Genomic DNA, 27,617 nt, shown 5'->3' with positions numbered 1-27,617 from the left:
TTTATTTTTTCAAATCCAGTTTGTTTAATTCTTTGTTAGAAAAAAAAAATCTCTTCACATCAGTACATACACATTGCACAAAGGCAAGGAGCCTCTTCTTTTAAAACTGTCGTTTATCCCCCCCGCCCCGGAATCAAATCCTTTGTTTTTATTATTATTCTTTAAACAAAAAGGTGAAAGCAGCAGCAGAACTGACTCCCAACAACCAGCACTGGGTTTCCCAAACCTTCCCTCAGGAGGGCCGAGGCGAACAACTAGCACTGAAGAAATCCAGCAGACGGAAAGCGAGAAGCGAGAGCAAAAGCACCGGAGCAGCTCGAAGGAAAAGGCCGATTAGACGTTACAGCTCCCACTCTGTTCCTAGTGGAGTTTAAAAGCCTCTGCACATGAATATAAACAACCGTTAAGTGCACAGAAAATACCCCAAACAGCGACATCGCCTAACATGTAGAGTAAAAATTGAGCTGCTGAATTTATTCACAGCTTCTTGGAAATGTTCTGCTGTCGTTCGATGCATGTTCCGTCTGCGTTCTGGATTTCAGCACAAAAAAGTGCCGAGTTGCGCTTGGAAAAGCCAGGCGGCTCTGAAACGGTTAAAACCACGTCATCAACAGACAGATTGCTGGTGTCATAATACGTCATATTATCATTATTATTTTTTCTTCTTCTTTTTTTTTTATATTATTATATACAAATCTCTGTACAATCAGATACAGAAAGGTGATCAGATCTGTCCCGCCGTTTGAGCACTCAAAAAGGGACAGTTTAAAGGCTGGACATGCTGAAGCAACGGGATGTTTGACCACATCAGGAAAACGCTGGAGAATACGAGAGACGGGCGAAACGAGTAAATACAATAAAAATGAAAAACATAAAAACTGTCCCCTTCACCACTTTGATCGAGTTAATCCACAAAGATCCGCGTCGTTCCGTCGTGACTTAAAGTTCAACAGCAACTCGAACCCGCTGAACTTTGTGATGATTCACTGCACGCATCACTGCTTCTACAACAACCAATGAGCGAAAGTCAGCGGCAGAATCAGCAGGACAGAAACCACCGAGTTTCACGCTGGATTTCACAGAGAGGAAACACTAACCGGGTTGCATATTTAAAACCAAACCAAAAAAAAAAAAAAAAGAAAAGAAAAGAAGTATTTACAAGCAAGACAACTCTGTTTGCTAAAGAAGAGATTTAACAGATGAAGTAGTTACTGCATAGCTTTTTAGTTTAGATTTCTCCATTGCTGATCGTTTGCAGCTCAGGCTGACGCTTCCTTATTTTATTTTATTTTTTTCTTACCAAGAAGTGGTCCCGGCTGGAAATGGACCCAATGCTCCACAATAAGAAACCTTTAGAATTACACCACAGACATTATTCAATATGCATCACTACACTTACATCCAAAAACAAATAGCAAAAAAAAAAAAAAAAAAAAGAAAACGTCGGGGATTCTCAACATCTCTTACACAGACTCGGGACTGGTTTAGACCGATATAAAAATCTAAACTTTTGTACAATCATTCAGGAAGCTGGAAGTAAAAATAGCATCTTTATCACATAGAAGAGCATATCTTCTCAAAAAAATAACTACATGTTGTAATGTGACATCAAGGCAAAGGCAGATGAGGAGCAGTAAAGGTGATTAACCATCCGGGATAAGGAGCTCTGCGGGAAAACAGAGAGATGTGTTCAAATGCGACACTTTCCAGGAAACCTCACAGCAAAGGGGAAGGTTTGATTAACATCTCTGTACATTAACCAGATACGGTTTCACGGCAGACACACTGGTTCTGTTATGCCAACCAAAAGAAAAAACAAAAAAAAAGACAGGGGTAAGATTTTTTTTTTTAAAAATGAAAATCGTAAAAATCAAACAACAAATACAAAAAAAAAGGAAAAGAAGAATGAAAGCTCGTGCCTTAATGTTCCCAAGTACATTTTTCTCCTTTCTATTATGTATGATTATATAATTATTTTAGATTTAGTTTTTCTCAAACCATTTTTTTTCCAAGTTTAGAGCATATTGCACCTAACCAAATTTCTACCAAGACGACTTCGGTTGGTAATGGTTTTTGCACACAAGGTCCAGCAGGCGAGAAATCTGTAAAAGTGACAGATTTCCCGTAAACCTGAGATCAACTTGCCTCTTCACCAACTCATACACACGCTTTCCCATTTCTCCCCCTCCTCGTACCTTCATCCCGACCTCGTAAGCAAAACATTTCATGCCAACGTGAGCAAACCTTTGCATATCACTTTTTATTGTGGTTATTTATGAACAGCCAAATAGTAAAAAAAAAAAAAAAAAAAAATCTCTGGAATCTTTTCATTTATTTTCCCCAGTTGGCCATTTTCTAAAATATAGAAGATTATTAGCCTCGATCATATCAAAACTAACTGAGCAACTTCCCACATAATATTCATGTATTATCCTTCAAAAACTTGAATAAATTTGGACAGATTATAACTCAGTTAAACTGAGGTGAACGTTGAAACTTTTAAGTCACAATGGTTCTGCTATTCCAGCCGCACAAACAGGCTGCCATCTTGTCGGGTTACCTTGAGCGATGCAAATTACTTTCAATCATTGGTCGTCAAAGTGCGAGCGCGACAGATTCTGTTGGAAGGTACAAACTGACTGCGCGGTTGGTGTGAAATGGCCAGTTAAAAAAAAAAAAAGGCTCTCAAAACGGTCAGTTAAAAGACAAAAAGGTATAAAATGGCGAAGGAGGAAAATAACTAGCGTCCCTCTAAATGTGACCAACTACACTCTATAATCAATAACACCCACCCAAAGAAAACAAGACGACACAAAACAAAACACGTAGGCAAAACAAAAACACTTATTTGAACTTTAAAAGAAAAGAAGCTGAAGGGCACGAACAGAGTGAAACCAGGCAGACGTTTAGGAAAGGCAACACATTCTGGGTTTTTCCAGTTAAGGGAAAAAAACAAACGGGTGGTACATGGTGACCAACCCCTGGGTTGATCATAAAGAAAACTGGCACCTGATGCACTGAGGTCATCATCATCATTCAAACATAAGTTGGAACAAGGCAAACAAAGGGGGGGAGGGGCAACTAAAAAACCCCCAGCAATGTCAGTTTGCAGCGTCAGCGTCATCACAGCAGGATTGATGGTTCAGTGTCAGGTGACTCCAAAAATCACCTCTTTAAAGTACGAATTAAACACCGATAGTGTTTCACAGCAGCCTCAACGTGAACGCTTGCATAAGTGAAGGCGCTTAGAGTCTTGAATGCAACGGGTCGTCGATGACGCCCGTTTCCCTTTTTCATATTGTACGCTGTGGGCGTTTTGAGTTGAGGTTGAAAAAAAAAATGAAAAAAAGCTGAAAGCAACAGAGCACATGGGAAAAGAAAAATAAAGGACAGCATAGCAGCAAACATGTTACGTAGCATGGGAGGGGAGGGGAGGGGGGCAAAGTGTAGTCCAAGTCTGTGTTAGATAACGGCAATCAGTCATTTCTGTCAACAGGACCTTCAGAGTACTTGGTCGGCTAACAAGGAGTTCATTAACGGATCATGTAGAGCAGGTGAGACTATCAACAGAACGAGGCAGCAGCGATGAATTTGATAAGTCATGGTAGATAGAAAAATGAGGAAAACTGTTTTTTTACAGTGCAACTGTTTTAAGAGACGGGAGGCTTTAAAAGGTCAGAGGTTAAAACGTAAAGGTCGCCGGCAGCATCTCCAGGACATTACAGGACAAAATACGTTTGTGATCTTTGCGTTTCTCAAACAATCTGACGACTTATGAACTATGAGACCAGCTTCCTTTAAGTCATATTCAATTGAAAAAGATCCGCCCACATAGGATCTGATTCAGTCTGAAACCCTGCTGGAATACGTCAGTGTTGCACTGCAAAAAAAAAAAAAGAAATAAATAAAATAAAAAATCTTACCAAGTATTTTTGGTCCAGATTCTAGTACAAATATCTTTGTACATTTGCAATAAAACAAAACTAACTTGCAAGTAACATCTCAGCACAATATAGGAGCTTGATTTAAGTAAATAATTCCTTAATATTAATAAAAAAAAATAAGTTCCACTGGCAGATTAATAACAGATCAATTAAGTTTTAATTGACTTAAAACTTAATTGTTTTAGGTCAATTACTGACTTAAAACGAGCTCCTGCATTTTACTGAACAGTTACTTATAATTTAGTTTTGTCTTATTTCAAGTGTACATTTGCACTAGAAACTAGACCAAAAGTACTTGGCAGGATTTTGTTTTTGCAGTGTACAACATGACCTCATTCCACAGGAAAGTTTGAAGGTTTCAAAGGTCGGTTACGAGTATCAACATGCATTAAAGGTTTTACGTGGTAACAAAAATTATGTATTTTTTTGGATGATATCTCTGGCTACAAACACAGAAATAGCAAAAGTAAAAGCCGTCATTGTGTGGAAACTAAAGTCATCAGGCTAATCGCGGTAAACACTGGCTTGTCTGACGAGCGTCCAGCTGCAGGCCGGCTCAACTTAACTACCCAGCTGATATCAGTTTGTTTGACTTGCTAAAAAAATGACTATATGTGCAATCAGCACTTCAACCCTGGCACTAAATATAACTGTTTTATTCCAACTTTTTGCTTTAGTCTGTATTAAAATACCATAACTGGATTCTTTTTTTTACAGTAACGTTGTGAAAACCGTAATATTCAAGTGTTAAAGTTCAATACCTCATATTATATTTCAATACCTGAAACTGGTTGAGTGGGGAAGGATAAAATTTAAACAAATTAATTAAAACCATGAGATTAACTTGCACCATTTTTTCCTCTCCTCTGAAAGTGGGATGTATGTTACACTAAATCTTACCAAGTATTTTTTATGTAATTTCTAGTGCAAATATGTTAGTACCTTTGAAAAACTTAAAAGTAACTTATCAGCAAAAAAAAAAAAAGGATGTTTTAAGCCGATAATTATTTAATATTGACGAAAACGTACTAGCTATAAGTGGGACAAGACATTTTACACATGTAAGCTAAAATGTCCTGCTCCACTGGCAGATTGTTTCACTTGTTGCTAGTACTTTTTCCATCAACATTAAGAAATTGTTGACTTAAAACAAGCTCCTATATTGTGCTGAAAAGTTCGTAAGTTAGTTTCAACTTATTTCCAGTGTACTAGAAACTGGACCAAAAATGCTTCCTAAGATCAAGTGTAGAAAACATCTTGATCCTTACCGTTTCCATTCTGTTGCAAGTGATGGATCCCTAATGAGTATCTCTAAATCAGCAGGAAGATTTCCTTTAACCAAAAAAAAAGGCGAAAGAAAGAGAAGACAGAGGTTGAGGAAAATGAGAAAAATCAAAAATAACGTGTTCAAATCATCTGGAAGAAAGCAAATCTTTGGTCCCGTCACCTAGGACTGACCTCATGAGGCTGGGTAACGCATGCTTGGCAATACGACAGTTTCAGTTTTGCTTGCAAGTAGGCAGACGGAGAAAGGACGAACCAAGAAAGCAAAGGCCATGTGCAGCAGGACAAAACGACACGGGGGGGAAAAAAAAAAAAAAAAAAAAAAAAAAAAAAAAAGCAGCTTATCTGCTTTCCGTTAGACGAGAAGGTTGCAGACGAATCTCAACAGGATTTGGCTTCAGTGCACTCCTTCGAAGACAGTAGCATGGTGGGCGACTCTTTGAGCAACAAAACAGGTGAGCAAACCTACTTTCTTGAGCCACATGCGGTTGAAAAGAAAAAGGGGGAAAAAAAAAAGTTGCTCGGTGAAGAGTGGCTTCTTTTGTGTGCAGACATCCTCTTCTGAACAGAAGCTGCAAAAATAGTCACCTGATGTACTTCTGTCCCCCAGGATGTAATGCTACAGTAGCTAGACACACAAACACCCCCTCCCTCCCTCCCCCGTCCCAGTAAAAGCCCAGGTTACTAAAATACTCTGTCTCTGTGGTTCCTGATTGCAGGAACCAACAGGAAACCATAAATTAAAAGATCACAATATTAAAACTCTATGATAGAAGGAGCTCTGGGAACAATCGTTAGAGGCTATCATTATTTACAAGAGTTAAATTATTAAAATGGCTTTTTCTCAGCATCTTGAGTCTTTCTTAGTGTTCCTTTAGAGGTCTCTGATTGGGACCTCTCAGTAGTGTCATCTGCCAACAATGACGTCACAGCATTTAGAGTCGAGGACGTCGCGGTGCCAACGGGAGAGGCCGGCGAACTTCCTTCACAGGTCCTCCGACGTCTTCAGCAGCTCCATCAGCGCTCCGACCGCTCCAAAGTAACCCTGGAGCAAAACGAGGGACGCTTTAGGAAACCTGTCACACAAGCTGAGGGTAAACGGCAGCGGAAGCACAACCAAACATGAAGCTGCAGATTTGTCAAATGGAAAAGTAGAAGAAGACGGCGAGTGAGAGCGAGCTGGACCAGAGCTGCAACTAACGATTGTTGTAGTTATCAAATAATTAAATCTATCGATTTTTCTGACTATTAAATTGATTAATCATAAAAAATTAAAAAAAAAGAGCTTTCTGAACATTTGTCATTTATGCCTTTTTATATAATATTGGTGTATTTTTAAAAGATGCAAAGGAACATTTTTTTTTTGCAGAATTTGATCTGGTTGAGACTAAACTACGCCACTTGAAAATGTTTTGGTAGAACATATTTATAGAAAGTTTATTGGGTTTTTTAAATTATTTTAAATGGGGAATGTTTACATTTTTGTAAAACTTTGGTTTATTTGCTGAAATGAATGTTTTCTTTCAGCTATTTCCCCATTTAAGTCTGTATGCACCAGTTAATGATTAATCAATTACTCAATTAGATGAAGATTATTTTGATAATTCATCACGATTAATGATGATGCACAATTTCAGAACATTTTACGCTCTGCGTTTTTGACATCAACGCATCACTGAAGTATCATTCACCGCCATGTCTCCTCTCTAGGTGTTGCTGTTTATGTGTTGTAATAGGCATTAGTGCTTATGTTTGGTTAAATCCCAGTAGGAGACCGCCATGGTAACACAGATGAAGGGATGAAGGCAAGCTTCTTAGCTTTAAATCGGTTTAACCGGGAGCCTTCGGTCGTCTTAATTGACTTCAATGAATGAGAGGCTTCCGCTAAAGTGTTGTCAGATTTATTACAAAAGACACTGCTGATCCTTTATGTGTTTGTATGACAGTGAAGTTAAGACTTTCACATACAAATTGAGTTTTGTTTTCTCCTAAAGAAATTCAGATTATTGTTGCTCACCTCATGCTCCAGAAAGAGGGCTCGTAGCTGCCCTTTTGACCAGAAGTCCATGGCGTAGGCTAGCAGCTTTGTGGACACGGTGTTGATCCGAAGGAAGTTCCCAACAAACACAACCCGCTCAATTTTCTGAAACAAATACAGATGTGGAATTTAATAAAAAGAAATAAAAAAATACTGCCTTGTTAAACGTGTCAGAAATAGTAAGGATAAGTTAATGCTGATACATTTTAAATGAAGATTTATATGAACAGAAGCCAAAGTAAATCCTACAATTAAATTATATAAATAAATGCTTTTTGTTGCAAATGTTCAGAAACATTTGCAGTAACCCTCATCAGTCACCAGGTGGTGCTAATGAACTGATAATATTGGAATACGAGTCCAATTGATTCATATAGATTACAAAAACTGACAAAGAAAAAACAACCATCCTCTCTAAAGACATATATTCGTATATGAACTATATTAACGGGTCATACAGTCCAGAGAATGAAGGGCCAAATGTTAATGTTTACTTTTATTGAAATCTAAATCTATTCCAAGGAACAATTGTAAAAACAATAATAAGAAAATAACCCTGGCTGCTTTTATCTGTCCTTGCTGCAGATCTGCATGCAGTGATAGCCCTGTACAATGCTGCTTGATCGCCATGCCACAAGGCAACACTGTAAAGAAGCTCACAGCACGCAGAAACACTCCTGATTGGTTCCTGCTGCACATGAGACTCTTTAACGCACCACTTTTCTCCCAGCTTTCCCCTGAGATACAAGAGACACGGATCCAGGACGGCTCACCGACTGTATTATGTTCATAAGAGCACTAACGTTTGATTTTTGTGGCTACACGAGTAAAAAAATATCACATTCTCTCCGCTTGCGATTTCCTGTGATTAAAACGTGCTGGGGAATTAAATATCGTCTTGCTAAATAATTTTTAAAAACTAAAATTAAAGTAGATATTGTTTTGCGTGTTTGTTAAAATAGCTGAAGCTGCATGCTTTTGTTTTGTTAAATCATTACCCTGAAAACACCCTGCTTTGTTGTTTTATTTATTTATTTGTCAGGCGTTTGCACCGACTGTCTGTTGGAAACAAACTCATGCAAACTCTGGTCTCAGGACCACTGGTGGTCCGTAGGCGCCCCCTTGTGGTCCGCAAGGTACTGCATGTAAACTACTGTTTATTTGCCATGAGGTGAGTTCAAAGTCCGAGAAGTTTTGTCTGTCTTGAAAAACAGTTTCTCATCAGAATGAACAAAAACAACAATAAGCAAGACAAGACACTAATATATTAATTTCAGGTTGTATATATTAGGATGTTTTTTTTTGTTTTTTTTTGTGGGGGCAGATTCAAGTTAGGTTGTCTGTGAGTGTTTGTTAAATGGGTAACGTGGCCCTGAACCCGAGAGAGTTTATTTAACGGGACAGAATCATCAGGTGTTCTGGTACCACCTAAATGTCAAATGTGGCAAAAGAATCTTCTGTAATTTGTTTAACATGAGACTTAGCATCTGTGTGCTCGTGTGCATGTAAATACCTCGTTGACAGCACACATGCGTGCTATAGATCCTATGTTATTGGTGATGGTGATTAGTGTGGCTCTGGCCAGGTCTTCCTTACTGATGCTGTCTCGCTTCTCTTTGCACATCATGTGACCAAAACTGTAAAACAAGCAGAAAGACAAACATCAAGCTATGCTGAGCACCAACCGGTTATCTTTTTTTTTTTTCCCTCCTCTTAGCTGCAGGTCAAACTAAATAAAACGAGACGTTTTGTAATGCACGTCACAACATTCCAGGCTCTCATGAGAAATTTGATATACAAGTTTATGTGTCGTTTGTGCCGCTCTGAGAAAAGTCTTACTGTAATGTTTTCACATCCCTCTGTCAGTGCGCTATGACAGAGGGATGTGAAATTCACTTTACAAGAAGGTTAATGACACACATCAAATGACCTAATTAGCCAAACATCAAGCTTATAGGCGATTTCATTGAAGTTTATTAAGATTTAAAGAAGTGAATCAAACCAATGTTTTTATAACATAATACATACGTATATATTATATCACAAATGATGTGAATTCATGCCAGATAAGCTCGGCATCCTCTATCTGAAACCACCTGTGACGGCGACGGCGCGCTCACCTGGAGGCGACGGCCGAGCCCTGCAGGCCGAAGCGCTCGTAGTCCCCGCCGTAGATGTCTTTCACCAGCTTGTCCACGTTTGTGGAGTCGCCCTTGCTGGCCATCTCCAGCGCCTCCTCGAACGTCTCGCAGCCCGTCAGGAGGCAGCAGAGACCGAGGAACGTTCCACCTCCCAGGCTGAAAGCGCGCGAGAGAGAGGAGGGGGGTTCCAGGAAGACAACAACAAAAAAGAAATGCGGGTCAGGTAAGAGCTGAAGGCAAGAAGGATCAATCAATCAAAGCCTCTGACTGATGGCATAAGTGGCTTGAAATTAGATTGACATCTATGCACTTAGAAGATGCCAGCTGAAAAAGTGAAAGAGGATGAGATTGAGCAATTAATCCACTAGAAATGGAAAGGAAGGAATGCACTGGAAAAAGACTTTGTTACAAATGAGCAACGTCTCCTTTTGATTTCCTACTCTGCGACATTTTCTCAGATCTGTCTCTGATTGCCTTTTAGCATCAATAAAATTAAACCAAAAACTGATTCATGTGAGTTTTGAAATAAATGCCTGATCTACCTAGAGTTGAAGAAGCTTTAAGAAGTGATTTTAAGTCAGAACTATAACCAAAGCCTGGACCAGAATGCAGCGTTGCATCAGAAAGCCACTGCCCTCAGGAAGGCATTTTAAGGAGTGAAAGTAGGTTAACGCAGAACAACACGAGGCGCCTTCTCGAAATTGTCCTCATTCTGATCGTGCGAAACACGAGGAAGTCACCATGGAGACATCTGTAGAAATACATCTGCATTTATACAAATTAGGTTGATTTGATAAAGACTTTTCGGTCATTTGCGTTGTTGGTACCGGAACCTCTCACATTCCTCTTGACAATGCTCATTACAGCAGGTGTTGGTGCTTTTTGGCAGTGAAAAATGAAATCAGCATCTCCATAAAACATATCAGCAGAGGGAATCACAAATTGCTCTGTAAATTTCCTCGTAAACCACTGTGCCGTCTTTGAACTTGATGAAACCCAGTGGACCAACATCACCAGACGACCCAGCTCCTCAAATAATCAGCGCTGGGGAAACCGTCCCACAGGACCTCGAGCTGCTCAAGACTCTGTGCTTCTCTGCTCTTCTTCCAGACTCTGGGACTTCAGTTACCAAACAAAATGTAAACATGACGAGCTTAAAACGAGGAACATAAAATTCATTCGTCCTGTATTAGCCATTGTGTGGCGGCTTTAACGCTTTGAATCTCCCTCGAACCAGGAGTTTCTGCAGGTTTTGTCAACTCAAATTTAAGACCTTTAAGAATGGGCTTTATATCTCCTTAGAAATGCACAAACTTCGTCCAAACAACTTGGCAAAGATTTCCACTTAACCATGATTGACGCAAAAAAAAGCTAGCTAGCAGGGGTTATGTTAGCAATGTGTTACGAAACGCAATGAAGATGCAACTTAAACTTTTGCCTGACAGAAAAATCCTGTGGGGAAAAAAAAATACATAAAATATATAGATGACATTAAGTAGACCTGCAAAATTGAAGACCTTTGAGTATTAAAGGCCAACTTACTTTTTCAAAATAAATTCTAGATATTTTAAGGCCTTCATTTTAGATAGATAAATTTAAGACTTGCGGACACCCTGTCAAACTTTCCAATGACCTTTGCTTCTCAGTCTCCTCCAGGCTGCCGTTATCCTTGTTGCGTTTGTCCCTCTTGCACCACAAATGCTCCTTTCCCTCAACTCTGCACTCTGGACACGCAGCTTCTTTAGCAATGCACTTTTTTATGGCTGACCGTCCTTGCTAAATGGTGTCAACGACCGTCTGTTGGAAAACTACCAAGTCAGTTTTGCACATGTAAGCTATAAAATGGCTGCCATGTCATATTTCTGTACTAAACTGCCTTTTTGTAATTGGTCTTGTAGCAGAAATGCACACCTGAAATATGCGTTACTCCATCTGTAATCAATCTTCATCATGAATTTAATTACATCCTGAATTACTGGGATGTTCCCGTTGTCAATGTAACAACCCCGGATAGACAGACGGCATCAACAAACACATATTTGTTGCCGTTAGTTTGCTGAATTAGTTTATCAGCTGAACAAAAATGTGACAGCTAATCAGGAGGATGGATCAACATGGAAGTTATTTCTGACATAACAACAACATGCCTTTGTGTTTACGTCACTGTCTCACTGAGCTTTTTAGTATCGTTCTAATCACACCTGCTTTATTGCGTGGAAAAGATTTGCAAGGTGAGGACCAAACCTCACCTGGCTTAGTGCAACAAATAACTAATCAGCAGTAAACAGCTTCATTAGTGGTTTTATTGCTATAATACCAAATAATAAAACCAATATTATAAATTGAAAGTGGAGCTTGTGTACTCTTAAACAGCATTTATTTGTTGGAAATATACAGTGTTCTACTGTTCATGTAAGGCAGTGGTCCCCAAACTACGGCCAGCGGGCCAGATCCGGCTCGCCTCCACATTTGGTCCGGCCCCCTGAACAATACCAGAGAGCATTCAGATCTTTTTTCATATACCGTATTTTCCGGACTATAAGCTTTTATATGTGGATTTTTCTTCAACCACCAGGGGGCTCTTTAGCAGGAAGTGAATCATTGGAAGTCAAAACTGGAAATAAAAGAAGAAAGCAACCATTAAAACGGAATTAGGTTTTAATAGGGAATTGAAATTTGAGAATGTTGTTGATCAGTTAAATAGAATTGAGGGGAAAAAGAAGATTTTTAGTTTTTTTTTAAATAATACTGGGATCATTATGAGAATTTGATGTATAGATATTAGAATCTACTAGATGGCAGTAGTGCAACAATAATGGATGCAAGCTGCTGCTGAAATCTAAAGAAGAAGAAGAAGAAGGCGGCACCCATTTTCATTTAGCACATGCTAGGACACAAAGGATCAGCACTTTTACTGTTACAGTTACCATTTGGAAACTACTGTAATCAGTTCAGTTAAATCTAAACTTGGCAACTTTCTCTTTTTCAACCCTAATAAATGTGATATTCAATTGACCTGTTATTACTCAAATTTTGGGAGTCCGCCCCTCTCTGCTGCTGCATAGTTGTGGAAAACCTGGAGAGGCAGAGATATCTGCGGCTTATATGTGTATGTTTAGTGGTTTAAAAAAAAAATAAAATAAATAAAAACTTTGGAGTTGCGGCTTATAATCCGGAAAATACAGTATTTATTTCATAAATAGTGTTTTTTCCTGGATTTTTTCTGTGAAGAACCCAGAGAGGGTTATTTGATTGTGCTTTCTGGAAAACAATACATTTTTACATTTAGGCACTCCTACAATCGTCACACTTTTTCTGTTACAAACTGACTCCGGCCCCCCACCAGAGAAGGGAAAAGTTATGTGGCCCTCACAGGAAAAGGTTTGGGGACCCCTGATGTAAGGTAAAGCGATAAATGATTATTGTGCACTTTAAATGCGAATATGTTACCTGAGCTGATTAAAGGTTCCAGTTAAAATGGAACAAAATAGCAGAGAAACGGGTTCAACATGCAAGGCATTTTTGGAAATTTCCTTTGAGAGATAACCTTTGAACATCCTCTGCAAGAACAAAGCCTCTCAGGCGATGCAAGAACTAAACAACAACATTCTGTTCCCTGCTTCAGAAATCCTTGCAGCTTGTTTTTGACCATTTTGTTTCTTGTGTGGTGTCAGAGAAATATGAGGTGGAGTGCTTCAGGAAGAGAGACCTATACGGGGTTTCCACTTAAGTTATGCGAAGTACGAAATGTCCTGGGCAGAGAGAAGTTTGTCCTTGTGGCCTCTGGTAGAAGGATGCATTTCTCTGCTCTTGTGGAGTATCTGTTGGCCTTCAATGTCACTAATTAAACTGCTTCTCAATACCTTTTCTTCACTAATTGTTGTTTTATTTGTCTGTTCATATTACTAAAATGACCCAAGACCACCCAAACGTCATTTTCAATTTGAAATCAACATTTGCACACTGTTTTTCTTATTAACTCTAGGGCAGCACAACTTTGACTACGTTAGGTTTTAAAAACACTTTGATACTCTGATGTGAGCCTACAGCCATCTGTGACTTTTTCACATCAGTTTTTTTTTTTTTTTTCAGTTTTTGCTTAAATTAAGCGATGCAGGTCCTCCTCACCTTGTCCCGGTTACCCGTTTGTAGTTGTTCTCTGAGTAGACCGCCAGTATGGAGACCCCAGAGCCGATGTTGACCAGCAGCATTGGGAAGTGGTTGTCCAGGTTGCAGGGCTTTTTCACGCAGCTGTTGGGGTCCGAAGGGTTCTGGAAGTAGTAGCACTCCGGGTGTCCGTTGAAACCGACCCGGTCGATATACAGCAGGCCACGGATGAGGCAGTCCAGCTCATCCAGCTTCAGCAGCTCCAGGTCAGCCATCTGGGTCACAGACAGAGGTGGGTTAGGACGACTGCAACAAGCTGCGTTAAACACCACTACAGGCAGGGTTTCTGGACAGATTTCAGAAAAACTGCAGTCTGATGGATGCACAGACAAACAAGAGGACGCAAGTGCAGAATAATCACTGTTTTCACCACATTTTATTCAATTTCAAGGGGAAGTATTATGTGTTTTCCAAGCATATAGCGTCATTCAAAAAACAATGTTGCCCTAAATTGTTATAAAATGTTATATATATCAAATATGACTTAAAAAGAAATTTCACCTTGTAATTTGATGCCTTGATATTGGGCCTCTGTCTCTTTAAGAAGCTCTTGCTCTTTCTGAAAGTCGTCACAACATCGCTCCTCTTGTTAACCCTTTAACAATGTTTTTACCAGCGTTTCACAGAGAAGCAGCTTGTGTTATGAGCTCAGCAGGTGTTTGCCAATCGCTGCTGGCTAGTCTGAAGGAGCTGAGTGCTGGAGTCATGGGGAAGGGTTGCTTTGTGAGGTGGAAACTTGGAAACTGACATTTTGAAAAGCTGTGTGGTTGCCATGGGAGACTAAGAGATTTCTTAAAAATGAATGAAACAATCAAAGGTGTTGATGAGGGAAAAACATTATAACATGATGTAAAGCTCAAAAAAGTCGATTTTAAAAGATACTGCCCCTTTAAATCAAATTTCATACTTTTCCAGAATCCAAAGAGACATTTAGCAGGTCAGGATAAAATAAACACTTAAATATTTGCTGTAGAATAAAAAAAAAAGAGGAATTTTAAAATATCTTTTGGGTCAGTTTTTCAGGTTCAGAGAAACACAGATATCACATCCACATAATTTCTGAAAAAGGCGATATGAGCTTGCTGATGTATGACCTGCTGTGTGGACAGATGGCAAAAGTAGACTGTACATATGTAAATTTGATATATACAACAGTAGCTGAGGTCAACGTGGTCATATTCGAAAAGTCCGACAGTGGGGTGGCAAATAATGAGCTCTACAAGCGTTGTACGCCAGACTCACTGTTCTGAAGTCGTTCTCAAACTTGTAGGCGCCGCCTCCCGTGGCGCACAGCGTCGTGTGCAGGCTGGAGAAGTTCTTGTCTCGTCCCATCTGGATGAACCGGGGCATGGCCTGGGTCGGGAAGCGGATAAAGTGCAGGTTGCCTGTCCGGCCACACATGGTCAGGTTCCTCAGTTCCAGGTGGACGTCGCGGACACCTGTTTTACCTGAGGGCAAAAAGATAAATGTTTTCCTAAACAACAATTCCGAGCTAGCTTGCAAATGAAAACATTTTCTTTGTCTGAAAGTAAAACAAGGTCTTGAGCAGTGTCCTGGACCTGACTTTTGTATCGTGTGATCATTTATTACACAAGACTTTGTGTGTAAGCTTACGCACCATAGGCCACGTTTGAGGTGAGGTAGCGGCGGATAGATTTGAGGTTTTCAACTTCTTCTTGTTCTTCTTCTGCAGTGATGTCGACTGGCTCAAAGTACACCAGCTTAACCAAGGTGCCACCGATGTCCATTCCAAACCAGGGGAAAGCTGCAGAGGAAAACATGGGATTGGCTTCTTTACTTTTAGATGAGAAGCTACAGATCTGAACGACGGTGAAGACTGTTACCATGAAAAGATTAATTCTGTTATTGTGGTTGGAATAAAACCAGTGAAAACATGAAAAATCAAACGGCTCCCACAACATTTGACAATCTCAAATTTGTCCGTGAGATTTCATAGCCTCCAGTCGACACTTGAAACAGACTACTTCTTCTCTTTTTCAATACTCACCACACATAGACCAATTTCTCTCAGAATGTTGAAGACATGGATCTCAGTATTTATTTAATGACTGAAAGTTAAAGTGGCAGAATCAGCTTTGGGATTTAAAAAAAAAGGTCACGTATTCTCAGGAATTTAAATTTGAATTTAAATTATAAGTCCGAACAAAATGAAATCTGAAAAAAATGCCACGACAATTTGAGTTTTTTCTTTAAGTTTTCCATATGAAATTTATAGAGACCTTACGTAATGTGTCTCTTCAGCAAATTTACATGTCATCATATGCAGTTCAAAATATGCTGGTTGAAGTTAAGTTTTTTAGTTAAATACTTAACTGAGCACTGTCTATTCAATGTTAAAGTCATCTCAAATTTGTACAGAAATGTGGAGCATTTACTGTACAGATATTCTGTGACTCAGAGAGAGAGAGAGAGAGAGAGAGAGTGCTGGGATTTCAGGCTCTTTTTTTCTTAAAAAGCAACTAAAATGGGTCAAAACTGGTGTCAGAAAGAAAAAAATCCTGATCTTTACATCTCTACTTTGGATCATAGATTACTGCTCTAAAAAGCCCAATTGTTGATCATAATTACTGTTCATGTCATAACGGGAGAAAAACAAAATGATGGTGAGTAAATCCCATCTCAGTCCTGTCTCTGACTGCGGCTGCATGATAGCGCTACAAACGGCGCCAACAGAGATAACACCATTTTCTTTTTTTGTGGCGAGTTTAGTCCAAGATTGAATCTGACTGGAAGAAGACATAATCTTTCAGAACGAAAGGCTGGTAAATAAATAAATAAATTAAATAAAGCACATCGCCACAGCTCACCGAGAGCCAATGTTCCCATGGAAACAGGTAACCCTCCCTTCCCCCACTGTCTCTCATACAGTCTTCAGCCTTTCTATTTTCTCTTCCACTCAGCTTCCCCTCAACCTCTCAGGCGGTTTTATGCATACCATCCATCTTTCCATACTTCTCTGCTTCCCCCCCCACCCACCTGCTTGACTCTCACAATTAAAGAAAGGTCTCATTGGATCGGATCCTGCAGGACGAGTCCAGAGCGCCACGGAGCTAAAATCATTTTAATCGTCACTTTTCTGTTTGGAACCACGTATATACACAAAAAACATTTTTCTAAAGAAATAAATGAGTTCATGTCATCACTGAAATAAAAGTAAGCTGCCCCAATTACAGTCCAATAAAACAGACTGAGAAAGTGGTCGGTCATTATGGAGCTCAAATTAATGCAGTTCAGTCCTTCACCTGCCTGCTGCTGCACACTGCTGGTCAGCTGGCTGCAGCCTACGTTTTTTCCCCAAACAGTAATATCAATCTGTGCAATAAGTATAAGAACGCCTCCACTAATATGAGCAAGTACTTTGATTTAACTTCAAGTCGGAAATAACACATTTCTGTTATTGATGATCTCATTACATTGGTAATCATTAACGTTATGTTTTTAGCAGCACTAGAAATGTTTTCTTTTACTTTAAATGCTTTTAAATTTTTAATAATGTTGATTTTCTTTGTATTTCAGGCACAACAAAGTAGGAATCAATTGAACAAAAATTAGAGGTGTGCCGATCGATCGGTCACCGATCATAATCGGCCCATTTCCGTGAAAAAGTGCATGATCGGTGATCGCCGATCACGGTCTCTTGTTGCCGATCACACAAACCGATAACCTGCTTCTCATTTCGCAGCCTGCCTGTGCAGCTGGTCTCCTCTTTCCTTCACACTGCGCAAACGCGCAGCAACAAATCCTAAGCGATGTGGAACTATAACGCACTGAGTGAATGGGGACGTTTGCGTGTTGCGGCGGAAAATTGAAGCATGTCAAAATGCATCAACACAACGAATCTAATATGGCATAAAAACAATGCCATACTTGACGGAGTTTGGCTACATCGAGGCTCAGATAGCAGGTAAAGCAGCGCACAGCTACAAACACTCACCCGGATTAGCATGATGGTCAGAAAGCTAAACAAATAACCCGCAAAATTATTTAAGTCTTCGAGCTGCGATGTAAGACGCTGGTTCTGTTCTCGCTGTTGAACCGCTGCTACGCGCTACAGGTGGAGCGCCGCTTCTGCTCCACCTGGTAGTGACTCTCACACCGAACCTGTTTAAAGCTGCAGCATCTATCTTAAAAAATACATTTTACATACACATTAAAACTTTCGCTGTCCTAACATGAGACAGATAATCTCTAAAAAAATAATCGATCTCCTCGCTGTTCTGCATAATTACTCTGCTCAGTCAGAAACAGCCACTCAGAACTAGCAGTAATCAGCTAGCCGCCATGCTATCAGGAAGTTTTCATTCAGTAACTCTGGATTGTTTATTGTACTGGATCCTGTATTTGCCTTTGAATGTTAAGTTTTATACTAGAATTTTTTGGCAATGTTGAGAGGTTTTATTTTGACTCTTTGCATTATTTAGCCTCTTCAGAGCCTTCATATGTTATCAGTCTGTTAAAGATAGTATTACCGATAGCAGTACAATTTGCACAATGCCTGTTTTGTTTAGTTTTCTTCTTGGAAAAAGTTATTAAAAACAAGTTTTTGTCTAAATTAAGGTGAATTCATGGTTCCTTTTCCCACATAATGTAAAAACTAAATAATTATGTGATCGGTATAGATGATCGGCCCTCAGGGGTGATCGGTATCTGCAGGAAAAAACCTGATCGGCACATCTCTAACAAAAATATTAGGAATTGTTTCATGAAGAATTTTAGAAATATCTCCACTGGATGCAGAGTATTTTAAACATCAAAATCACAAAATAATCACAAAATAATACAAAATAATAATCACAAAAAAAACTATAAAAAATGATATATATAAAGAATTACAAAGTACTAAAGCTAATCATAAAATACAGATTTCTTAATAACCATGTGTTTCTGGTTGTGTATCCTCTATTTTTAGCAGTCACCAGCTCTGACCCACTTCTGTTTGCTCAGGCAGCTGAACAAATACCAAAGTTCTAGTTGACACAAGTTTGGAAATGATGGTGCTACAACAGTCAGGGTGACACAACGAAGGTTACTGTAGGTCAAACGGTAAAGGATCTCCCTTTATATATAAATTAGGCCTCAAAATATTAACATTTTATTCCAGATGTGCTCTATACAGGTAAGCGAAAAAGGGCAGGGACAGAGTAGAACCTGACACTTGATAGAACTAATACAGTTTCACGGAAGTCGGCTTTCTAAACAACAACATAGCTCTTTAAGATGGCGTTTTACAACTTAAGTATATATCGTGGTAAGCAGCGCTATTCAACACAGGAATGTGATGAAGCCATTTGTTTTGTGCATGATGGCGAGCCAACACACTGAGCTGAAAGGACAATGAAAACCTCAGAGCTCCACATGTAAACAAACCTCCTCGCGCTGAAAAGTTGCACAGTAAAATCTGTCACAACAACAACTAAAGAACCGTTCTTAAGCGTTCTTTTTGGGTTCTTGGAAAACTTTTGTTTGAAAATATTATAAAATTAATTTACTACCAGCGTTCTTTTACAGCAGTGTAGATGTTTAGCAGAAATAAAGTGTCTGGTTTTATTCATCTTCAGTGACGAAACAAGTAAAGTTGCACATAGAGTTGCATTTAGAGCAGGTGAAGGTAAAACTGATGCAAGTCACCAAACATCTTTCGACAGCAGAGGTTACTGGTCCTAAGTTATGTCAATATACAAACTGCTTAATTTAAAGTCGGACAATAATCAATATCTCCGAGTTAAAATAGGAGGAAGTATTGATTATACACCAAATACACAACTAAAAATAATCTCAAATAATCTTGAATACTTGTATTTAATTATAAAACAAAAGAGAAAACGAGACATACTGGGAAGATAAATACGACGTTTCTGAACTTTTGCTGCACAGTTGATCCATAACTTGGCTTTAAAGGAAAATAAACCAGATTTGCAACACTGATTACTAAACTAGCAGTGAGCTGCATGCGTGAAGTGCTTAAAGCCTGCATGTGATTTAATCCGTGCAGCTGAGTTTCTGACTTGATGATCAGCAGATATGATGATTTCACAACAAGGGAACAGACTGACCGTCTGGATTACAGGGGCAAAGTTCACTTTCAGGACAATTTAGACCAGGGATTGCTGCAAAAAAAAAAAATTTGTTCCACACTTTGGTTTGCTTTAATTTGCTTGCAGAGTAAACGCATGTTCTGATTTCCAAAAAAGAAAGCATGAAAAATTGTTTTCAAAACGTTCTCGGTTTCATTTTGATATGAAAGTCTCTGCAACAGACAGAAGAAATTGTGAAACTATGATTATTATTTTAATGTGATCAATAACAACATATGATGTACTACGTGAAATAACTTTAAAAGGATTCTAAATTGAGTTTTAGCAGGAAGTCCTTTGGTCTGGGGCTTCATCAGGTTCCCTGTGGTTGCCTGGGAAACGTCTTAAAATGCATTGTGACACTGAATTGCTTCAGCAAAACCAACAGCAAGGAGGATGACAACATCTCTGTGGAGGAGTAAAAGAAATACTTCCTCAAATCAATGACTAAATATGATCAAGCTACATTTTAGGCCAAATTATCAATTCGACTCTGGAAAGCTCTTTTCATCTTCCTGTTTTGCAGGCAAATAAAAACTATATTATTGATGGTATGGTTATTGAAAATGAGACAAACTGAGGTTTTCAAAAGTTACAGTTCACAGGTCCCGTTTACACGGAGCCGGTTATCAGTGAAACCGTAACATTTTTGTGGGTTTTTACACATCTCCAGTAGGGCTGTAGTGATATAATAATCTCACAATACGATACACAATATTCTGCTTACGATACAATATATATTGCGATATTCAGCAAGCGATACAATTCAATACCCTTGTGCGATTTTCTGAAAGATTTTAGAGGGACAGAGTGATGTTGGTGACATTTTGTGACTGTTATAGAGTTGGATTTAATTAATTTAATTGAAAATTGACTAAAAGCACCAACTACACAATACCTGGCTCTGGTTGGACATGGACACAGACTTACAAGTCGACAGCTGGACAAAATGAATCAAAGAAGTGGTGAGAAAATGTTTCTTTTAATTGAAACAGAACAAACTGTAGCTTGCATGATTTGTAAAGTAAATAAAGTGCACCAAGTACCCTGCTCTGAATAGTTTGATACCTTTTTAACCTTGACACTTAACATCTGAAGGAATCACTCTTAGCCTGATGACCTAATCACTCTCCCGGCGAAGCAAGCAGTGAGTGAGCAAGGTGACAGTTGGATGTTACGATACTTGCGGATGAATATCAATTTTTTTTCTAGGAAAGAAAATATCGATATATATCGCAAAATTGATATTATTACACAGCCCTAGTCTCCAGTGATCGGACACAGAACTTTTTGACACCAGGTCTCAGAGGTGAGGTTTTTGGAAATGTGTTACATAAATATTCCGGTTTGGTTCATCACAGATGGCAAGCAACAAAGATGAATTCATTTCATATTTATGCACTTCATTCAGTATTTTGACTTCAACAGAAAACAGAAATCAGTGGTTACTGCAAGATATTGTGTCCCAAACTACGGATGGACATTTATCGGATTGTTTATCATCACTGTGAAAACTTTCTAAAAATTGTGATTTATTTAAAAAACAATAAATTACAATTAATGATATTTGCATTGTCAGAATGTTTATATTTTCATCTGTTTTTCTTCTTCTTTTTTTTTTATAGATTTCTTCAGGAGTTTCATAATAGCATCATGCTATAATATGACTTCATGCAGTTACTGTATGCAGTTTAGTGAGAATCAAACTTATTTATGCAAAAGGTTTCCTGAAGCCTAATTCAAAAACTAGATATGTTTTCTTACAGCAGTAAGAAAAGAGACAACTAATAGGAGATATTTTGTTTTTTTTGTTAAAATTCTTCACTTATACTTGTGTTCTGTATGGTTGCGCAGCAGGGGAGAATACCGCATAGAGATTAGGAAAAGATGGAAAGGTTAATTCAAGGCAATAGTGATGCAAGAGTTGCTCTTTTGAAATGATGCCCAAAACTTTGAATCAGTAAGCAACCGTTCCATTGACATAAGTACGTGGTGACATAATGAAAACAGTTAAAGATTGACAACAGCCCGATTGATGAAACAGCCATAGACAAGCAGAAAAACACAAGGACAATCTCTGTGGCAAAGATTATAACCCTGGTAGAAAAATCTTAAAAGAAAACCACTGGAAAAATCTTTAATGTCTCCTACCAGGTAGTATTTGATTAAAGCACACAAATACCCAGTAAAACTAATACACAAACTTCCTTCCAAAAATGTTAAACATTTTGAACAGAACCTATTTTTCCTCCTCTCCTACGTGACCTGAAACACCCCTGGTGGACCATCTCTCCAGGAACTCAATTCAAAATGGCCACAAACGCACACCGTGCTCGTGTGTGCGCAGCCAAAGGTCACTGTGACAAGGAGAAGGGCCAGGGAGAAGGGGGTGATTCGAGTCTATGTAGGTGAAAGGCCTCTGGCCGAACACACACCTGCTCTGCACCGCATGTCCACATGGTGGAATAAAGCGCACGCATGCCAACAGGAGAGCAAAACGTGTGTTGCTTTTGTTTGTTAAACTTTAATTGTCCTGTCCTGTTCTGTCCCCAGGCTGAGATAAGACAGGAACACATGCCAGGCTGCAGGAGATTGTGTTGATACAATGGGCACACTGATAAGAAAAGTTTCATATTCTTAACAAGTAGTTTTATCCTCAAACATTATTACTGCCTTGTTAGTGTGATTTTTTTTAACAACCAAGTGACTCTGATTTTTGTAGCAATGCTACCATTTAAAGCTTACAGCACCACCGCTTTTTTAAAGCTACAACCGTTAAGACTACATAAGTAAACCTTTATTAATTTATAAAGTGAGACGTTGTCTTAAAATATTTACGAAACAACTTTAAGAAACAAGTATGTTCTGTTTAATTTTTCCAGTTCTTTTTTTTTATTATTGAATAATAAAAAATACATTGAGATTAAACACCTTTTTTAAACAAATACAAAACAATTACATAGTTCAAAGAAAAGGACAAGCTATTCAAAAAAGTAGGTACATGTCATTGAATCAGAGTAAATTAGTTAATTTAATCCATTACGACTAAAGTATGACTAATTTTTATCTTCACAACAAACCAAGGGTATAAAGATAGTCTTTTTTATTATTTTAAATCCACATCTTCTGGAGGCAGTTCAGTCAAATCATTACAAAATCTACTGTACGAAATAAAAGGTAACAGATTGAAGGAGAATGAACTTTGCATCCTTTAAAAATCAAAATAAAACCATGCTTTTACTGACACATGACTATACTAAATCTATAATTACCTACTACACTGCAGCTGTAGATTTTCAATAAACATCACAATTTGTAAGCAGATGAAGAATTAGAGATATTTTCTGTTGTAATCTGACAAAATTTACTCATAATTCATATTTTATTGGACCTGCTTTGTACCTTAAACTGCTGAAGTTACATCAGAACTAACCTGAAATAACCCAAGAATATGAGAATGTGTTTTGTTTAAAAAGAACCAGTTTTATGTAGGTTTCAATGCAGTTTGGGTTGTTTTTCGGGTGTGTCAATGATCGAACACTTTTCCTCCATTCCAATTTCCATAATCTCCCTATTCTTTATTTAACTACACCAGACCTGAGATTTGCTGAGAAGCCAGGTCTATAATCTACCTTTAGCAGGCGGGAGTGTTCCTTTTTGTCCCCATAAACATCTATATCTTTTTACACCAGTATGTTATCAAACAAACTCACATGCATAAGTTGTTAAGTTAGCTAGAGGCAGGGTGTGCCATAACACATAATGACAGCAAGTATGTTCTTTTTAATCACTAAAAGTCAACATCCTGAATAAACCCAGCCCCATTCTTGGAGTTTCAATTGTGCCTCCTTTTAAATACCTACGAGCCTTTTAACTTAACAGCTCAGCTGTGTCACAGACCTCCTGGTTTTGTTTTCCAGGACTCCGACCAATTACATATGCCCGTTCAGCCACTCCCCATCTTTTCTCTGATAGGCAAAGCACGGTTTATTTCCACTGCTTTCGTCCATCACTTTGAAACATTATCCTTAACAAAGTCAGAATAATGAGCTAAAAATGTTTCCAAAACCCTGATTCATCAGTCTTACTTTGTTTTGGGTGAGTTTTGGTTCACTCCTTCAACAAACCCTGCTCCTGGGCGTCATGGAAACCCACTGCCATCAGTCGTTTGTCATCTGCCCAATGTTTAATAATTCCAAAAAATATGTGCATTCATACACATTTTGCTTGTTCCGTGTTTTCCCAATACCAGCAAAATATATATATATATATATTTATATTTATCAGGCTGATCAGGATGATGTGAAGCTCCAGGTTTGTCACTGAACAAAGTTGGATTCATAAGAGTAAACAGTTTGGACTCAGAAACTTTTAAACCAATGATGGTGTAAAGTCATTTCTTGTTAAGATCAGTGATGGTTATGATGGAGTAAAAAAAAAAAATCTATCTAAATGTATAAAGGATGAAGTGAGTTTTAATTATAAAAGGTATACCCCAGCATTATGTGGAACTGTCAAAACTAACAATTGATATTTAACATTAAAGTGCTAGACATATCATGGATTGAAGAAGCTGCATTTGTGTCCAATGACTTTATACCACTTTACATTCATATATTTTACATCTCTGATCAAGTTGTAAATTTTTTATTGAAGTCAACTTGCTTAAATATCCCAGTAGGTTTCACATCTGACATCCCTGAGTATAAACATTTGCTTCCGGTCCAAACAAGAGATACGTCAGACTGAGTTACCCAATGTTAAACCAACTAAGCCACAAAGAAGGAAACAAAAGTGAAAAATCCATTCCCAGAGGGAAACACATTCCAGAGTCAGCACTTTCTGGGGAAAAGCTTAGACATTTTATCCGGGTTTATCGGGATGACTGGACTCTTTCCAAGGATAAGTCAGCCATAAAACAGGCAATCTCTGCCCGGACTTCTTAATGATAATTTCGTAATCAGGGATAACCCTGCTGAAAGTCTTTGCAGGTATTAGTAGGATGGAACTATTATCCATTACCGTCTACATATCCTAACATTGCAAATTCCCTCTATTTTGTCCATCAATTAGAATAAACACCATAAGCACAATTACGTGCTTATTACAAGAATGCAAGTTATTCTCACAAAACTGCACAGGTGTGGCTTATAACAGAAATGAAAAGGAAAAGTATGAGGAAAGCGGAGTTCAAGTCATTACAATGGCCGCTCATGTAATTGCGTAATCACAAAATAAACGTTATGACTTGCGGATGAGGAATTCAACTGGACTTGTCTTGTGTTTTAAAATAAACACAAGACATTTATTTTAAAATGGAAGAACAAAAAAAACCTAATGTTTATGTACATTTCTTAAAGCAGCACTTTAAGTTTTATATTAATTTAAACCAATAATTCACATGTTCAAGTTCAGTCACAGACGGCATGACAAATTCCTGTGTAAATATTTTCCTTGATACCAAAAGAAGAGCTTACTTAATATAAGAGATGCAAAAATGGATTAAGAAAACAATACCATGAACATTGTGCGATCAGAATCTGCCAGTTTTCCATGATTATAATTTTAAATAAAAATGTACAATGGTTTTCATTTTGGGGTTTTTTGTTGTTTTTTGTAATTAAGAGAATATCTGATAAAAAAAAAATAGAAATTCCCATCATCTACGTTTTGTGAATGCGTCAACCAACTGCATGTGTTTTAATGTACTTTTGAGATAAATAAAAATCAGATCAAGGTTATTGCCACATACTTTCATGGGATAACCTTGTAATGCCTGCACTTTGTTTTAAAAGGCATTTTTTAAAAAATAAAACCATGGAAAACCCTGAACAATACATCTCTATTTATTGCTTTGAGAATTTTGTTTATATTTTACTAATGAAAACATTTCTTTAAAAGCAAAAAAAAAAAAAAAAAAAAAGAAAAACCACAAGGCTATTTTTATTTCTATCACCATCCCTAGCCAACACAATTACTTAAAGATGTAAGGAATGCGGTGTGGCTGACTAAGAGACTTGTATTACCGCAGTATCTCTATCTTTGCAGAGCGTGAGCATCTCTGCCATTATGTAAACAGAGTAAGTTGAACCCAGATAACCAGATTTAACCACAACAAACCCTACGGGTCTGGCCACAGAAGTGCAACGTGCAGCAAATTGCAGTTCAAAGAAATATTTCTTAGATATTTAAAGTATTTAACAGTAGTATTTAACTGCAGGTATAAAACATGCCACACCTCAAAGAAACAGGTAAAGCTTAAGTTCACTGATAAGCAGTTCTTAATAGCTTTCTCAGGATAATGAAGCAGAAACTAACTCACACTTACCAGGTTTCTTCTCCGTTATAAGCTTCATTGTTAGGCAAAATATATGCCCAAGAAGGCACACAAAAGACTTTCTGAATAGTATACAGGAGCGGCTTACAAAAAGAAGAAATTAAAACGCAGCTATCTGTTCTAGGTATTTATGAAGACTTCACGGAGAAAAGAAATCAACTCCTTTCAGCATTCTGCGCTAGACCTGTGAACTTTACTGGGATGATCTTCACATCTTCCGAAACACTTGGTAAGCATAGGGGTGGATTCCTATCCATTCACCCTTCCTCTTGTAGACAAGAGTCGAGCGTTGATTGGCCAGGCCCACTTATCAGGCGCTTCTTCACCACCTGAAACCGACCAATCACAATTCTCCAAATGCAACCTGAGGGGTTGATGAATACAAAAGGAGGTCTCCCTGACGACGGCAGGCTGTAGGACTGAGTAGCAAATCGAAGAAATATCAACATGATTCCTCAGTTATTAAATAGCTGTTATAGTATATAGAATAAAAAAAACATCATCGATGACGGTGTGATGGGAGCACACAAAGATTTGCTATGATTGCTAGACGGCGCAATTATGCAAAACCACTGGAGCCAGCTGTAGTGACACAATCAGCACACTTATCTTTAAGAGCAATGACAGTAAATGACTGATTGTAACATATTCCATTCACAGTAACTTACGAGGTCTGTTCCGTTTCACCGACTCCGTCCTCCTTCGCAACCGGCTTCTCTTTGCCGGGGACCCGTTGCAGTCCTTCTCCTCTCCACGCTGCAGGTGATGCATTTCAAACGTGCTGCTGCTGGGTCCTGTGCTTAAGCCGAATGCATTGCTGGTGGAGCAGCTGCCGTTAGCGGCTACGACGACGAGGCCATTCAACCCTCTTGGACTCTGTACGTTGTTGACATGAAAAGGTCCCGACGCTCCCTTCTTGTCCACCAATGACTTCGCTTTATCCATGGCAGCGCTAGCCTAGCCTAGCATCTGCGGGAAACAGCCGGTGTAGGCTTTAGCTAGTTTAGCTTAGCTGGCTAACACTAGCCCCGCTGGCAGGCTTGTGAGACCGCCGCGCGAGCAGCGAATGCCGTACTTACGCTAAAACGCCAAACAAAATGTTTGCCCTCATTTTTACTGAAAAGCCGTCTGGGTTTTAAAATGGAAAGACTCGCTAAAACATAGCGTGTCCTTCGAGGTCACTCTCGGTCATTCCCCCTCATTGAGATCCTGGCAAGCGCGGCAGTCGCCCGTGTGTGTATTTGTGTACGTATATAAGAATGTGTGGCTAGACTGCTACGTAGCAGAGTATCGCACCCGTCCACCTCCCTCGACCGGTTTTTCTGCTGTGAAAAAATTAGTGACTAATATACGATTGTGAATACGAGAATGGGCTCGTCCGTATCGCGTTCCTCGCCGGTAGATTAAAAGCAGAGCCTAAACACTAGACTACAGCTGTGGGCGCTTTATTTATGAGCCTTGCTGTCCGCTGTCAACCTCATTCCCCGCAGTCCTTTGCACGCGTGATGTGTTGTTCCACGCTGCCAACCTAAGAGCAGTCAAAAATTGAACTAAAGTAACCCCGAAAAAGCAGCCTATAAAAAAACCCCCATAAACATATTCTATCGAGAG

At 38.7% G+C, this 27,617-nt stretch overlaps 1 protein-coding gene across 3 annotated transcripts; it reads right to left on the bottom strand.

Moving 5' to 3' along the window:
• pank1a (pantothenate kinase 1a) lies at positions 1–27,617 on the bottom strand. 3 transcript variants are annotated; one of them, XR_014091181.1, is made up of 9 exons: positions 26,675–27,617; positions 15,193–15,339; positions 14,817–15,022; positions 13,536–13,789; positions 9,387–9,563; positions 8,780–8,903; positions 7,246–7,371; positions 5,403–6,273; positions 1–5,276 (listed from the first exon to the last, which is right to left on the bottom strand). XR_014091181.1 is itself a non-coding variant. In XM_008428807.3 (8 exons), the coding sequence occupies exons 1-8, from the start codon at positions 26,949–26,951 to the stop codon at positions 6,214–6,216; spliced, it is 1,371 nt and encodes a 456-aa protein (XP_008427029.1). In that variant the 5' UTR covers positions 26,952–27,617; the 3' UTR covers positions 1–6,213. The 3 variants fall into 3 exon arrangements, 2 of the variants coding, with proteins under 2 accessions (XP_008427029.1, XP_008427030.1); XM_008428807.3 differs by having other exon boundaries at positions 1–6,273; XM_008428808.3 differs by lacking the exon at positions 26,675–27,617 and adding an exon at positions 25,998–26,637 and having other exon boundaries at positions 1–6,273.

The sequence above is a fragment of the Poecilia reticulata genome, chromosome 15 (genome assembly GCF_904066995.2).
Source record: "Poecilia reticulata chromosome 15, P_reticulata-male-v2, whole genome shotgun sequence".
Lineage (NCBI taxonomy): Eukaryota > Metazoa > Chordata > Actinopteri > Cyprinodontiformes > Poeciliidae > Poecilia > Poecilia reticulata.
The sequence above is the reverse complement of the archived record's forward strand: the minus strand, read 5'-3'. Positions and strand labels throughout refer to the sequence as shown.